The sequence below is a fragment of the Heterocephalus glaber genome, unplaced genomic scaffold (assembly GCF_053883595.1).
Source record: "Heterocephalus glaber isolate CG9 unplaced genomic scaffold, H.glaber_assembly_v1.0 deba00001550, whole genome shotgun sequence".
NCBI lineage: Eukaryota > Metazoa > Chordata > Mammalia > Rodentia > Bathyergidae > Heterocephalus > Heterocephalus glaber.
In genome coordinates this window covers 23,977,515-23,994,427 of record NW_028258343.1, presented here as the reverse complement: position 1 = coordinate 23,994,427, position 16,913 = coordinate 23,977,515, and the positions used below count along the sequence as shown (strand labels likewise).

The 16,913-nt window shown below is 47.9% G+C and overlaps 1 protein-coding gene across 1 annotated transcript in view; it reads right to left on the bottom strand.

Annotated features, from left to right (window-relative positions):
* Window positions 1-487: 487 nt before the first annotated feature.
* The window catches only part of Man1a1 (mannosidase alpha class 1A member 1), a 130,822-nt gene continuing 114,396 nt past the window's right edge, over window positions 488-16,913 (bottom strand). The window contains exons 9-13 of the mRNA XM_004860186.4: window positions 15,416-15,531; window positions 10,678-10,897; window positions 9,810-9,982; window positions 3,449-3,564; window positions 488-3,178 (exon numbers count right to left, since the gene is read on the bottom strand). Of these exons, the coding sequence (XP_004860243.2) occupies window positions 3,052-3,178; window positions 3,449-3,564; window positions 9,810-9,982; window positions 10,678-10,897; window positions 15,416-15,531 (752 nt within the window). The 3' untranslated portion in view covers window positions 488-3,051. The remainder of the gene's footprint in view (window positions 3,179-3,448; window positions 3,565-9,809; window positions 9,983-10,677; window positions 10,898-15,415; window positions 15,532-16,913) is intronic.

The following is a 16,913-nucleotide window of genomic DNA, read 5'->3' as shown; positions in this document are numbered from 1 at the left end:
ATAAAATTTGAAAACCTAAGCTTCTTCAACAGTATGGGAGGCTCTCCTTAGCCTAGGTTCTTTCTTACCAAGCCTGCCTGACTATCCCTCTGCTATACTTTTTGCTCCCTGAGTTTCTCCCCAGAAAGCTGCTGCCATCTCACTTCTGGTGGGTGCAGTGGGTGGGCGAGTCTGATCTCTTTGGATTGCAAATTTAGGAGCAAGCATCATGCCTTACAGCATCTCTGACAGGAATTTCCTGCTCTTGCCTGCACGTCCTGGCCTTGATCTAGGTTAGCTTCCTGTAAAAGTATCTGATTAACCAAAGGTTGCAAACCATTTGCAACTGAGGTTTCTCATGGGAAATGTTTCTTTGAGATTCTTGTAGTGTGAGGTGTAGTTATGTAACTGCTCTTAGGAGCCCATCTTTCCATTCACAGCCCTACACACTCAACCCTAGACCCCTAGACGCACAGATCACTTAAAAGGAAAAGACATAACACCTGAGGAGATATATTAACAGACTTTATTCACAATAGAGAAATTTTACAAATATAATTTTTAAAAATTATGTCTATTATGTTTCTCATAACATTAGAGGTTTATAGTTTATATAAAGTTGGAAATGAGAATGGATTTATGTACAAATCAGAAACAATCAATGTGAAGAGTGGGTAATAGAAATGAAAAGTCATGATAAAGAAGTCACTGAGTTCTGAAAATTGGCATACAACTTATATGTAATATTGATTGCACAAAGTGTATCAAAAACATACTGTGTAAACACAAAATTAAGTGCTATTTAAATTGCTCATCTTAAAGGATATGAATACATATGTCACTTCAGCTGTAGTTTTGGTGCAAATGAATGACAGTGTCTACCTAGAGACTTCAGCTGTTTAATATGATTAACACAAAGTATAACTTTAAATTACATCACTATAATATTAATCTCTTGTTTACATTTTTGGTGTTTTGGGACTTCTGATAAAAAACTGCAAATTCTAGAACTAAAAATCTATTCTTGCCATTGACAGAGCAACATGTACCATAGCTTCCTGTCTCCTCAGTAGAGCACACGGGCTCACTGCAGTGATGTGAGGTACACACAGCCTGATCCCACACTCTCCCTGCTGCAGGTGGACAGATCAGCTCTGTGTGTACCTTCGAATCACATTGAAATGCAAAGAAAATTCATTAATGTAAATCGCTAGTCCAAGGATGTTCATGTGAAAAGTATAACATAAATACATACAACCAATTTGGGTGGTAATCTATTTTGCCTTACAGTTTTGAGGAAAAGTACTTGTCCAGGCATTTCTTTAGGGGAGCTTAAGACATAAGTAGAAGTTATTTTGGGTCACGGATGCCTTAACATGGCCAGAATGCTGTACTGAGGGACCTTTGTAATTTACCGACTTTGTCTCCAACACATACCAAGGTACCATAATGAGAAACAAAACAAACAAAAACAGGCCATACAAACTAGTCCTATCGAAGGAAATCTGAAACATTTAAAAAGCTGACATATCTAAAAGTGTTGTCTAAAGAGATCTACACACAAATAATTGTTTAAAAAGTACTAGGTTGAATCATATGAAATTGCTGATCCTGGACAATTTTAAACTAAAACATAGCGGCTTTGTACGCTTTGGCCTGACCCAGAGGGCGCACAGATCTGACCATTGTAGGGTGAAAATTCAGGCTGTCAGTCTTTGCACCTTGGCATACACAGCACCGGATGAGGCCTTCTATGGAAATAGGACCAATGTGAAAAGAAAACACTAGGTCTCACCAAATCTGTTCTTGGGAAAACTGTTCCTCTTTCTTTCAAAATTTAATGTTTAGAGGAGTTAAAGAGTTATTTGGATCTGCTGCAGACAAATTATGAGGTATCCATTCCTATATGTTGCTTCTAAGTTAGAATCACCATGTTTAATTTAACCATACTAAATATATTCTTATTTGACCTAAGAGTTTGTTAGACTTTCCTTAATTAACTGTGAATAAACTGCCAAAGCTTCTCCCACTGAGTCAAATCCCACTTTCAAATGAAATAATTTACTACACTTGAGAAAGTCTCCTTTTAAAACTTGAAAAATCTGAATCAAATGGAATGCTTCTTTTCTTAAGAAAAAATTTAAGATGAGATGGAAATAAATGAATAGCCACATGAAACCCTCATTCTCTTTTTAGAGACCCAATTTGTTTACTTATTCTGTTAAAAGCAAAAGCTAGCACATTAACAGCAACTGTTTCCCTTTAAAAAGTGTCTTTCACCAATGGCGAGCTCTGTACAACCGAGAGCTCACCTTCCTGTGGAGCGAGGAATGCAAGGAATGAAGTAGCCCATGGTCCAGAAATGACACCAGACACTTAATGCAAAAGTCAAGAACAATTCACCCCCACTGAGGAAACAGCAAGGTAATCAACAACCCAAACATACTGTGGTTTCGATGATCTGAGGTCAACATGAGATGACTCCCTGGGAATGACTTTCTAGTCTGAAATGTAGGGTGAGTGAAATTGTGTAGGAGACATCCTACCTATCAAATAATGATAGACCCGCATAAGGAGGCTGTCACAGTCAGAAGATGTGTCTCTGGTGGAAAGACAAATCATGTTTACATGATATTGAAAAGGAAAAAGCTTTTTAATATTTCATTTATTATTATGGCTTTTTGCAACATGGCAAAACATTACAGCTTAAAGCAGACGTCATCTCCTCACAGAGGAGGAAAAAGTTTTGCAGTCAAATCAAATCATTATGAAGAGGTTACTCATGTAACGGAAATGACGCCACGCCTCGATGATCTGCAGTGATGATAGGCTATGAAACAAACCAGACAGACAAACGAACAAACTCTGTGAGTCTATTGGCTGAGTAAGAAAGGAACAGGAATGAAGGTGGATTTATGCCTCCTAATAAACATAAAAGACTGCAAAACGACTTTTGAACTTAGAATAACCATAGACTTATTGATAGAAGTTCATCATGTGCCTGATTACCAGGAAAGGACCCATTAAGGTATGCAGTGAAGGGAATGAAGCAGAAGAAAACAGAAAGTGTCTTTATTTCTCTTTGACTTCAACTTCCTTTTTTTCTGCACGGAGCACGGGGAGCAGGTGGGCCTCGGTGTTGAAGATCCAGTGTTCCAGGGGGAGAAGGTCATCATCGGAAAATATCAAGTACAGATATCTGGAGAGAGAAACGGGAGGACATGAGGCCCAGATGCAGCAGAAAGCACAGGTCTGACCATCATCTCCAGAGATCCGGAGGCACGGTCAGGCACTGCGGAAGGGAAGCCCCGTGCTGTGGGGCCAGCAGTGGGAGAGTCAGGAAGGGCTAGAAACGCATCTCAAAGACTCAGCCATCCTCGGCCTGCTGGATGCGTCAGGAACCCGACATCTGCAGAGCCGACCTACTCCAGAGCCTCAGCCCAAACCTCTGACAACGACTGCCACTTACTTCAGTGTCTCCGCCAGGAAGAAACTCTGCTGCACATCGTCATAGTTCTCGTGAACAAAGTACACGTCCCTCAGGCCTGAGTAGCCCCCGGTCACGCGGCAGTGACTTTCCAGCGCCTGGGTTACAGAGGGAAACAGATCAGCGAGGCGGCAGGTGCCTGGGGTTACCGGGGCATCGGGTCAGAGAGGCGCTCGCTCACCTTGAACCGAGCTTGTTGTCTTAGGTGCAAAGTTAAAAAAAAGTCAGAATGGGAAATACAAATAAAATATGAAAAGCCAAATACATGGAGAACACATAGAACACTTCCACATTTAGTTCTGAAATAACTTTATGCTGATTTCCACCATTTTCTCCTGTGGTCTACAGTAGGGTTTGACAAACCAAGGATTGCAGGACAAGTCCAGTCTACTGTTTGTTTTCGTCAATAAATGGTTACAGAAACACAGCCACACTAATTGTTCCTGGATCGCTAGGCTGTTTTTGGGCAGGGGCGGAGGAGACCCTAGGTCCCAGGCCAGCACACATGTTCCAGCCCTTATAGAGCTTCGCTGATGTCGAGGGAGACTGTTGTCTGGGGTATAACCCTCTGGCTGAGAAAGTACACTGGACCTACACAGGGCTACTCCAGTGAGAACATTTTATTTCTTAAAAACTGATTATAGACTATGAAGTAGTGATACTGGTGACAGAGCCTAAAGAAGAAAATATAAGGCAGTAGACACAAGTGCTTGCTATTCCTAAAGTACATGTTTTCTTTTCTTTAGTCTGATGTGAAAAAATGGGATGAATCCATTGGGAACTGCTCAGCAGTAAGTGGTCTTATGTTTCCGTAGTTGCCTGGACATAACAGATGCAATTTGGAAAAGACAGGTACTGTGAGGATGAAAATGTAGGTCACAAAGAACTCCGCCTTTCACTCAGCCACCCGCTAGCAGGCTGACTGCTGTTACTGTCCCCGCTTCCACTACCCCCATTCAGTTGTTTTGCTTTACTGGTGTATGATTGATAGAAACTTACATAATAAGGATGGATACGATATTTTGATGCACACACTGTGAAATACCACAACCACAGTCAAGAACTCACACATCACACACTCATTGTGTCTTTCATTAGTGCCTGTGTGTAAGTCGCAATACGATGACACTCATCTTGGGGAACTGGAACACAGAGCATAACTTGATCATCTTGGATGCCTTCACTCCTCTTTCCCCCACTCCTCCCTCCCTCCCCTCCAAAGTCTGCCTTATTTCCTAGCTTCTCTTCATTACTCATTCATTTAGCTTTTAGGTTTCTTATATGAGAAGCCACGATCATTTTCTGTGCCTCATTTCACTTGGCATTACGGTTTCTAGCTCCATCCATTTTTCTGCAATCAACATATTCATCTCCTCACTGTCACTTGTTTTTGTGTGGTTGTAGTACTGTTTGCTATTCTGTATGGTGGGTCTCTACAGCTTATTCATCTTACAACCGAAAACTCTTGGTCAGTATCTACCTTTCTCTTCTGTCCCTCATCCTAACGGTTGCTGTCCTCTCTGGTTCTATGAGGGTTTAAAAAGTCTTTTAAAAATTCTACACGGATGTGATAGCACATCTGCCTTCCTGTGCCTGGCTTGTTCTTTCCTCCAAGTTCGTCTGTGCTGTTGCAATGGGAGGAGCTCCTGGTTTTGGTCAAAGGATGAACACCATTCTGGTGCACATTTGGACACCAATTTCTTTACGACTCCTATGTGGATGGACACATGGGTTGCGCCTGCCCGCCGGGCCCCGGATCCTGGAGTGATGATATGACAGGCTGGTCTCTGCGATTCGGATGTCCCTGTGCGAACTTCCTCAGAGGGCTGCAGGGCCAGATGGCTTTTGTGGCACCTCTTGAGGAACTGCCACACTTTTCCAACCAGCTACACCGTCAGGTCACCTTCTCAGTGCACGAAGGCTTCCTTCTCTCCCTCTGTGATGACACGAGTGACCTTGTGACTCTCCCACGGCAGCCCCTGGTGGGAGTGAGGTGGCTTCTCCTCACACGTCTGGTTTCCACTTCCCTGCTCACTGGTGTCACCCAGCATCTCCTCAACACCTGCTGCCATTCCCATGTCGTCCTTGGAAAACGTCTATTCTAGTCCTTTGCCCATGTTTCGGAAAACTGTTTTTCTGTTGTGGTTACCGAGTTGTGTAAGTTCCTTTGGATTTTGAATACTAACCCTTCCTCAGACATTGCCACGTGTCACTTAAAGACAGGAACACTGAGAACAGCATCACTGGTGACTCTCCCACTCCCTAGGTTGGCTTCTCCTTTAGTCATCTCCTGGCCCATCAGAGTCCCACGGGTTTCATTTTTCGTTTGTAGCTGTAGTGTTAGTGCTAAATCTAAAACATCAGGGCTGCAGCCTGTCATGAAGCATGCCTGGCAACGTTTTCTTCTAGGAGTTTTACAGTTTCAGATCTTACATTCAAGGCTTTAATTCATTTAGAGCTGTATTTTGTGCTGTTTGTATGTTGAAGTTACACCTCGGCTTTGCAAGTTACCAAGCATATTCCAGGCAAGTTATTCCATGTCCACCACATTCTGCTAGTCCTATCAATTATAGGTAAAATAAAAATTCCCCTTGTACAACAATTGCTACCTAAAATCTGGTTCTCATAGACTGTGTACACAAATGGCAAAGTTCAAGACTAAAACCTTGCTATTTATAATAAGTTGCAAACAAGAGTTTCATTCAGTTCCCATGTCATTTTTCATTCATCTTTCGGTTTTCTCTTATGGTTCACACTCGTCTTTTTTTATATGTATAATTATGCCCTACTTTTTTCTTGAAAGCACAGACTTTGCCATGTTTGTCGAGAAAAACTTCCACTAGCTAGAAAGGGGTTTGGGAGGAAAACCTGGGTCAAGGCTGGACAGGAGGGGAGCTCGGCCAGGCCCGCTGGTGCACGGAGAGCACGAGGAGTCCCAGGACCAGGGCTGAGCAGATCTCACCAGCAGGCTATGGGAACAAAGGAAAGCAGGCAGTTCCCCGGGGTCTGGTGCTTCCCACAAACCCTCAGGAAAGGAGCGTCGAGCCGCAAAGGGCCCAGCTCACCTCAAAGCTCCAGAGGAGACAGAAGGAGACTTTCCCGTCCTCTGTTCTCCGCCCTTCCTTCCTCATAGAATAAAGGGCCAAATAATAGATACGCAGAATGGGCAAAAATCATTTGCAAAGGAAAGAAATTAGGGGTTGGAAGGCATGAGCAGGCCGACGCGGGACCGGATGAGGCGTCTGGCCGGCTGTCCCTCACCCTGCCCTGGCCACGGCTTCCCTGGGCTGCTCCGCGCCTTCCTACCAGGCTCGAGGTCTGAGGCCAGCAGTGCCTGCGGCTGGACGGGCCCACGCCCTCGCTCCTGCCTGGCACTCTCTGGCCCCCGCAGTCCTCCTGGGAGGCCGCAATCAGTTACGGGGTACAGGACGGGCAGCCCCAGCCCCCAGCTTCCTCCCTGTGGCCCAGCGCCCCGGCCCAGGCAGGTGCTGTCCCCAGACACGGCACTGGGACCAGGACGACCGTGGTGAGGCCTGGCTCCGGGTGAGGCCTCGCTGGCCCGCCATTCCCAAGAGGCTTCTGGTGAATTAAAACAACTCTAAAAGGGAAATTGCAAGAGGCACTTTCAATTTTTGCAAATCACACACTTTCCGGTCACGAAGTCCAGATGCTAAGAGCCCAGGCCTGTCACGCGGGCCACAGGCTGCCCGCCCGTCCCTATCCCAGCCCCACCGACCTTCCCGATCATCACTGGGCCTGCTGCTCAGGACAGGGCTCTGCGGAATGCGCCTGTCCTTGAACACTGCCTGTGCGGGCTGAGCTCTCAAAGGTGACAGGCAGGCCCGGCTGGCGACCGCCCTTGGGTTTGGGGCGCGGTCAGGAAGCAGCACTCAGCGTGACAGGCGCGCTGGATGGTGCACCACTGTCCCTTGGAGGCAGAAATGCTCCCTCACTCGCACTGGCGACAGCTGACCCAGAGGGGCCCGGAGTGAGGCAAGGCTGTCTGCCGGAGTCTGGTCTGAACCAGGGACAGAAATGAGAGCCCAGCCAGGAGGGGAGTGCTCACTGGTCACCCCAGCACTTGGGAGGCTGAGGCAGGAGGATCTCCAAGAACTCAAGGCCAGACTGCACTACATGGCGAGTCCCTATCTCAGAAATTAAAGACAGAAAGAAGATGGAGGCCAGGCAACACGAACATAACACAGGGTGTGGGAGGGGATGCAGGCCGGGCCGGGAGCAGCAGGGAGCAAAAGGTGACCGCTTTCAGAGTCAGGGTGTCCAGGGGGGGCTCGGCTTCAGGGCTGAAGGAGGAAGGATGGGCCGGGGACCGCAGGGATCCTCCAGCCCCAGGCTCGGCCTCTGAAGTTACTGCTCTGAACATAACTGTCTGTCGTCATCAGGTGTCACCTGGGGCTCCTCAGAGGCGGAGCTGGGTCTCAGGCCGCTCCCACGCCTGCTGAGCTCGGCCAGGCACCGAGGGTGCTGCGTTCTGGCTGGAGGACGGGAGGGCTTCGCAGGCTCCCTGGACGGGGCCAGGGGAGCCGCGCCCAGCCTGCACCAACCTGCGGTCCACGGCAGGCCGGCCCTGCACAGGCGGATGGGAGGACAGCTGGACCTCGGGCGAGCCCATGCGTGCTCAGCCCCGGGGCCGAGGCCGCAGCGGGGGAGGAGCTGGTGCAGGGAAGCGGAGAACGGAGCAGTGGGCGCGGGGAGCCCTCACGCGCGCCTCCTCCTGTGGCAGGACCCGCTCGGCCCTGGACTGACTGGAAGCTGTCTTGCGGGCACAGAGCGCAGTCCCGGGGGTCCAGGCCCGGCAGCAGGGGCCCACAGAGCGGGTGCCAGCAGGCGAGCGGTTGCACCCTGAGGTCGGCGTTCGCAGCCCTGCTCTCTCCGGGAGCAAGCGGGACGTCACCCGTGGAAGCCCCACGGGTGAGGCTGAGCCAGCAGAGTCCTGAGCCAGCAGAGTCCCGACCCAGGAGAGGGCCGGGAGCGCAGGGCCTGTGGGACGAGTGTTCGCACTGCGGAAAGCAGTGGCCCCACGCCCCTCTTACCGCTGTCTCGGGGTCACTAGTGGCAAGAACACGGGTGGCCGTGGCCTGGGACAGTGTCTCGCCACCATGCTACAGAGCCCTGGCCCGAGCGGCAGGGAGACCGCGGCTTCCTCCCGAGCAGCAGCAGCAGCGTTTCCCGCTCTCCACCTGAGCATCCCACTCAAGCGCCCACCAGACGGGCGGGCGGGCGCATTTCCCGGGCAGCGCTGTTCTCAGCCGTGTAGAGGACTGTGCTGCTTTTTACCAGTTATGCTGTGCTACATTTGATGGGATGGTATTCTTGATATTTTCAATTTCCACTGCTGTTTGCAACTTAAACTCGTAATTCCTTTGCCGGTCAATCTGAGATTAAAGTAATTCTGTATCACCAAAGCTTATATGAGCCTCAGTTTTAACATTTTTTTCCCCCAGAGGAAAAAATGAAACAAGAATTTAAAGAAATGGGAATTACCATGGATTGAACATAATTAGAAAACTTTGTATGCGTTACTTAAAACGTTATTACCTAAAACGACTGATTATCAGCGATAAGACACACTGATTAAAGGTTCATTCGTAACTTTTGAAGATAGTTAGATTTTACACGAGGGCAATACTCATTTTAATTTCCTGAAAGAAGTTTTTCCTAAGACAGTTTGTAAAGACAGCTAACTTTCTAACCACACCAGAGAATGGGACTGCAATGGAAGCAGCCCCTTGTTCTCACCCCAGGATTCCCTTCCGCTCCCTTCAGAGTAACAGTGAGGTGACACTGGATATGCTGGGTCAGACAGAAGGTACAGACACTCAGAGACCCAGACCAATGAAAGGCGTCCTCACAGAGCCATGGTTCCGCAGGTTATTGCTAGAAGTTAGAGCTAAGCAGCTGATTTACTGTGAGTGAAAGTATATGCTATCATTTTCCACCCAAAGACCAAAGAAAAAAAATCATACACCTAAGAAGGGTTCTGAAAACATACAACAGACAGGGTGGGCTTCCCCCAGTCGCCAGTAACTCAGGAATCTTGCGACTGGGCATTGTCTCCACAGCCCCGGGAACGTAACGTTATCCCTTCTGGATCGCCCACCAATGCCAGTCTAACAGCGGAATCACTTTTCACTGTCATTTATAAAGCAAAGCTGAAGCTACGTGCAGGGAATGATTTCAGTGGAAACACCTGGTCTTGAACGGCAAGAACTCTGGCCAAGGGTTTAAAAATCACAGAGAAGTCGATACGCCACATTCACAGGCATCACTACACACTTTCCACAAAGATGTGGATCTGTAAGAAACATGCAAATTAAATCCTCACCTCCACGGCTTCCCAGGCCCACTTCCGGTACTTGGGGTCGTGAGTCAGCCGCCACATATACATGTAAGTCTCAATCACTTCCGGCCTCAAGATGTAGTATTTTTCATTTTGCCTTGTGGCAATGGCTTCCACACCGCCATCGAATCTGAAGGCTTCTGGTCCCAGCTTCATGACTGAAGGACAAATGAACGGGCGGGAGGGTCACCGTCCCTCGGAATGCCTAGTGCCCGCTGGAAGGCACTCAGCAAGCTCCCAGACGAATGCCCAGGCCAGCTAGGAGGATGGCTGTGACCACCACACTGTACTTACTCTCCAACATGCTGTAAGGACTGGACATCTGAAGGTCCGCGTTAGAAGCCAGCAGCACTCCCCCTTCCCCCATGTAACCCCATTTCCGAGCAGCCACCAGGCCGGGCCGGCACAAGCACAAGCCACCTCGTGGGCCGGAACCACGAGGCTGCAGATCCCATCAGCGTGTCACACGGCCCAGGTTTTTAACCTCTGTGCGCCAATTTGTATTTTACAAAAAGAAAGCCAACACATGACCTGTCTTATGGGTATGAAGAAGGTTTATGAAAACGGCTTCTCTGTTTGAGGACAGAGACCCTTATTCAGTGTTACTTAGCTAAGGCCAGGTCGCCAAGTGCTCTGGCTGAGCCTTCACGGCCTGGATGTGCTATTGGTAAACTACGGGTGCTTATTTTTAAGCATAAAATAGTGCCTTTTCAAGTGAAAACACAAATTCCTTTAAGATAGAGGTCACGGTCATCACATCCCACTGGGCCCAGGGGATCCTGCCTTCGTGGCTGCCGTGACCAAGTTCTGCATGGAATGACAAAGCCAGGGCCTGGACGGCACAGGTACTTACAGGTGCGGTTGTAAGACTCATGACAGGTGCGTGCGATTTCCGCCCCGAGCTCCAGGTGGTGCTGGGCTAGGGCTTTGGGCGCCCCCTCGGCCCCGAGCGCAAACATGCCCCCGGCGAAGCAGGTCAGGTGGCCCATCTTGTGCTCCAGAAGCCCCCCCTTCCACTCCGCGATGTAAGTCAGCCCCCCGCTTGACTTCCGGATAAGGTGAGTCTCGATGGCCTGAAATAAGACTGGCTGTCAACATTTGCAATCTCGTCTCAAATTCCCACTGAACACTGCCGTACAGTATTGTATTATATTAAGAGTATGACTCTCAGCCTGACTTTGGAGCCAGAAATCCAACTCAGCCTGACAACTGCTGCCTTCCGTATCCATCCGGCCCATACCTCCTCACGCGGTTAGGTAGAATCTACACTGTTGGCTAGCTTGGCTCCACGACCAAATGCCCATCTGGTCCCCTTTTGGCTTTTGCCAGTCCCTTTCAAAGGCAGGCTACTGGTTTGGCGGTGGCATGGGTCAGCACACTTGCATGTCACAGAGGGACATGTGACACAAAGCCCAGCCCGCCAAGGAGGGAGACGGGAGCACTTGAGGGTACAGGAGCTGGCCTGGCGGTCCTGGGGGAGCAGGGCGAGGGAACGTGGCCGGGCAGTGGGGCGGGATGGGGAATCAGAGGCCCGTTAACCGTGGGGGCAGAGGGGCAGCACCTGGGCCCTGTGCCTGACGCCAGCTTCCGGCACCATCACAGGGGTTTTCCGGGTGGGCTTAGGTGGACGTCAGGAGGGGAAGCTAACAGACGAGGGCTGTGAGCGCGCCCTGCTGGCTTTGCAGGGCCCTTCTTCCCCTCGGCCGTACAATGGGAACGACGCTGAGGACACAGAGACCGATCCTGGCTAACGTCAAGGTCCTGGGTCCTTATCATCCCCACCTCCCGTGCGGGGCCCTGGAACCAAGCTCTTCCCTCATCTTTCCATAAAAAGCCCAACAGTCCTTGTCTCAGTACAGCTGCCTCACATGTTTCACGTGTTCTTTGGCCCGTGACTCTGGTTTTCAATCTGCATATATGATAGTTAACCTCAAAAGGTTCTAAGTGAATCTGATGCTGGAAAAAGGAAACGGGAGCGGAGGCAAAGGGAGAAAAAGTACGGTAGAATGCAATGACTAAGTCTTAAAAGAGCAAAGACCTTTAAATCTCAGAAATTATAATGCTTTTACAATGTTTTATAAAATATCTTATTTCTGCTCAAGAACTGTTGATCTTCTTTAAAACTAGAGAAATACAAATAAGCCTTCTATTTGAAAGGCAAGGATGAAGTATGCTTAGAATTAGTAATTTCCCATTTCTCTGACAGGAAATACTTCCCCCCTTTACACCACAGGAGGAGAAGGGCTACGGTCGCATCTGCACCTGTCATTACCTCAAAACCCGGGGTGTTCAGGAATCACACTTTGGCACAGTAGCAGAATTAATGAAAATGAACACACAGGCAGCTAAGACCTTTCCTACCTTCATTAGAAATAAACAAATGAAAGTGAGATGGTAAAAAATAAATGAACACATTACTGTGCTCATGAACTGGTTAATTTCATTGATGGCTTAGTTATTACATGAATATGTCATTCTTATTTTATGCAGTTGAACATCTTAGCTATTTACACTTCTCATAACACAAACTGCAATAAAGTCTCTCAAGCAGACACTTGTTCATCACCCAAGAAATTATACTTTCTACATGGCAAAAGTAATGGCTTTTGAGCACAGATTAGAGAAACGTTATGACCCCGTGGGGGATCCTGAATAAAGCACTATATTATTTTTGCCATGATTCTGACCAACTTGTTACCTATGAAAATAAACTCCAGTGAAGTTCCAAGACCGTCAGAGAAATGGTTTTGTGTGGAAACAAAACATGTAAATAAATACAAGGAAGAAAAATGTCTTTAATGGCTCTAATAAATTTCTGTGACAAGGCTACAGAGAACAGATTAGGAGGGAAGTGTACTCTATCTTTTATAGTTCAATGCTTGCATATTTGAAAGTCATTAGTTTGATGAAGCCTTTAGAATCTTAAACGTCTGACACATCATCTGCCCATGCGGATTCTTAGCGTGGCCTCTAGACAGGGCCGTGACAGCCAGCTGAAGGCTCCAAGCATTTTGTTATTAAAGCCATCACTCTAAGATTGAAGTTGTTCCAGAATCTCCGAGGATCTAATGCCAAGTATCTGTACCTCCAGCAAGTCAGCGCTCCAGAACAATAGTGTGGGACATCCGGCCCTCAACAAGGACTGTTCTTTTGCTTTTTGTGAGATGGGTCTCACTATGTTGCCCAGAGTGGCCTTGTACTCCTGGACTCAAGGAATTCTCCTGCGTCAGCCTCCCACACAGCTAGCACTACAAGCATGCACCGTGGCGCCTGGCTCCTGACAATCTCTTATAGTGAACCTCGCCAAGAGAAGGTGCGGTACATGAGGCACTGCTGCTTCTCAAATCACAGGTTTAGCTGTTCTAGCGCCACTATTTAAATTGAAGTACACAATAGACTGGAAATGTTTTTATGATTAAGTAGGAAACACTTGGCCTTCATTTGTTCTTAATGGAGTTTCCTGTCAACGATTTATCTAAAGAGAAAGTGCTAAAAGTTCTAAAAGTGGAGTTCTAGACATTGAGAGGAAAATATTTCAAAGAATATTTTAAAGCTGCCATTCTTGGAACTTCAAGATCATGGAGGGCCACTTTAAGGTCAATTAAAACGTCTAAGTATTGCAATCAGAAGAGGACATGGAAACCATTGTGTGCGGAGCACTCTCGAGATCCAAACTCGAGACCTCACAGGAGTGAGGACAAACCTTAGGAATGAGAACCTGTGGGCACAGCTCAGCTGTCTCTGATGTCCCCACGGGCCTTAACGCAGGCTGGCCAGCGAGGGCCAAGGTTCTGAGCCCGGTGTTTCCAATCCTTCACAGGAAGCAGTAAAAAGCAGTCTGTGCTTCGCTCAGTGCAGCTGCCACCTCATCTGGAGGGAAAGGAGGGAACACTTGGCCTGCTCTGCCAGATCAGAGCAAGCTACATTCACACAAAGAGGAAGCTACATTCACATAAGCAGGAAGCTACATTCACACAAAGAGGAAGCTACATTCACATAAGCAGGAAGCTACATTCACACAAACAGGAAGCTACATTCACATAAGCAGGAAGCTACAGTCACACAAAGAGAAAGCTACAATTCACACAAGCAGGAAGCTGCAGACACACAAAGAGGAAGCTAGATTCATACAAGCAGGAAACTACATTCACACAAACAGGAAGCTACAGTCACACAAAGAGGAAGCTACATTCACAGAAACAGGAAGCTACATGCACATAAAGAGGAAGCTACATTCACACAAGCAGGAAGCTACATGCACACAAAGAGGAAGCTACAATTCACACAAGCAGGAAGCTATGTTCACACAAGTAGGAAACTACATTCACACAAAGAGGAAGCTACAGTCACACAAGCAGGTACAGCTGAGCCAGCCACCCAGACTCTGGTGAGGGACAAATTCAGAACAGCTGCATCAGTGGCTGTTTACATTGTTCCTCTTAACTAATATTGTTGATTATAAACAATTTCCCAGCAGCCAAGCAAAAAGTCAATTTTATGAGGATTTAGCCCCAATTTTATGTTATTTGAGAGCCCTGATAATAACTAATATTAAGAATATTAATGGTAGTTATGCACAGAAATTCTTCATCACACAGCATCTGATTCTGCTAAACATTTGTGTCCCTGAAAAGCTGGGTACAAGTTCCAGTATTTCATATGAAACAACTGTTTTCTTGGATCTGTCTCCTGACCTTATTTAAATTTCTCACTGAGGCTTAGTCAGAGAGCTTCTTGAGTTCACTCACATTGGCCGTCTCCTGCAGGCTTTGCTGAGTAGCTCCTAACTACTGCCTGCAGACACACCTGCACAAGTGGCATGGAGAATCTGATTCACAAATCCACCCCTACTGGTGAGGCAGAGAGGGACAAATGTTGACATGTTTTGTGAATTTTGGTTCCATGCACAAGCTCTGAGGTTCAACAGCCTCACCTGGAAAACTGGGTGGCTATGACTTGAAGTACCATGAGAAAAGAACAACGGCCCCGCTTCCCTGACAGCCCTTCCCTCACCTGCCCAGCACCCAGCTGGCAGCTGTTTCCTCTCAGTCCCGAGTTGTCAGGTTCGAAACTATTCATGGACTTAATACTAGTTTGTTCAATTTTTATACGTGGATTTCCTCATTGTACTGTCCACTTATCTCTGAAGACACGTTTACTTTGGGATTTTCTGTAATCTCAGGCTACTTTAATTTAGTCAATCTTCAGAATATAAATTTATAAACTCATGAAGAGTCTCATGCTGCTTAATGAAGGGACAGGTTCTGAGCAAGGCTGCCGGCGACATCACAGCACATGTGGACTAAGCCTGGGGACCACTGTCATGGGCACTGTGCAGTTCCTGACCCCATCTCTCCTTCAGGTGATCGGGACTCTTCGGTGAGGTCCGAACATGTCAAAGCTCAGCTGCCCGCCCACAACTAGGGACACGAAGCGTGATTACTGCTGGTACACCGGCGGGCATCGACTCCACCTACCTGGAAATATTTTGTAACCCCTCATGTAACGCTTCACTTTTTTCATTAGAGCTCGATGAATGTGAAAGTTACCAGTTACAGCTGAGTGGTGAAGATGATTTAAATATCAGTTACCTGAACAGCGTCAAAATACATCTCCTTAGCCTCCACATCGGTCTTGTCCGACATTAGCCACGCCTTGAGCAAATACTCATAAAAGCTGTCTCCAAGTCCTCCGACTGACACATGATCTGAAAAGAGAGGGAAATGAATTTCAGAGTGACTCAGCCTTAACTCAGAATCTCAGAATGCGGCAAAATCACATTAGCAACGAGGATGCAGAACCCCAGGTCCACTGCAGCTCAGAGCTGCGCTCAAATTCCCACAATGTGTCACTGTCAGAAAGACGTGCCAAGGTGGGACACAACTGGGAAGGAAGGCAATACCGCCTGGAGCGTGACCAGAGCAGCTCTGCAAACACGACGACGCGACCATGGTCCCCGCAGGCCAGAAGGCAGGTTCTCTAGTCCGGCACCAGATCAATGTTTCACAGTGCAGGTAAGGGCATTTTTTGTCTTGAACAATATGAAATTCCATCAGAGCTATGAATGTCGGCAAATCTTTTAAAAAAGGGACTTGCAGCGAAGTGAGGCGCTCTTCAGGGTCTCGCCTTTATTCCTATCTTTTCAGTGCTATAGTCTGAGTGGTCAGAAACCAAGGGGCTGGAGGGGTAGAAGAAGTCCTCCCTCCCGGTGCTCCACTCACGGCCCTCACTGCCACCCATCGGGCCCGGCTCATGGCAGAGACTGGCAACGCCCTGCAGCTGTGCCTGGGGGCCTCACCCCACAGTGAGGGCCCGGCTTAGGCCCGCGGGCGGTCGAAGCCTTCCTGAGTGGCTGCTCTTCCACACCCCAGGGGCTCACGTCTGGATATGCCTGCTCTCTGCCATAAATGCAATATATATATATATTTATTCTGCGATGGCTTGAATTAATGTATTATTTTTAAAGCGTATTTCTTTACAAGACCAGAAACACAACTTGTTTGAAACATCATTGCTAGACTTGAGACGTCAACATTCACAAGATAGCCTTTTATATTTCATAACTCAAAACTACTGCTATCTATTGAGAATATCTGTTGCTGTAGTTACACAAAAGCAAATCTGTACAGTGGACCCTCAATTACAACCAGCCTGACACATGAACAACTTGGGCTAATTAGGTTAATGGAAGAGTCATCTGCCTCTTGTTATCTCTAGGGTGTACCCAGGTAAACACCCAAATCTCAGCTGTACTGGCTTGGTCATAACCAGCCCCGGGGAACCCAGTGAGTTTGTAAGTCAAAGGTCCGCTCTGTTTATGCAGCTATAAATTCAGGCAACAGTTCTGTCGCCTGCCATCGGTGCTGCTTGGACATCCACATGGGCAGCGAGCACTGAAGAGGCTGCAAGCCCAGCTCAGCATCTCCTCTCAACTCTGTCCCCAGCCAGGTCTGTGTGCATCTTCAGGAGGCAGTAGGGCGCCGGGCTGTGGCTCAGGGGTAGGGTGCCTGGCCAGCACCGCAATAAACAGACAAACACAAACCCGACAGTCACCCCACAGGCGTCCCCAGACTCCGAGCCCCACTTTCC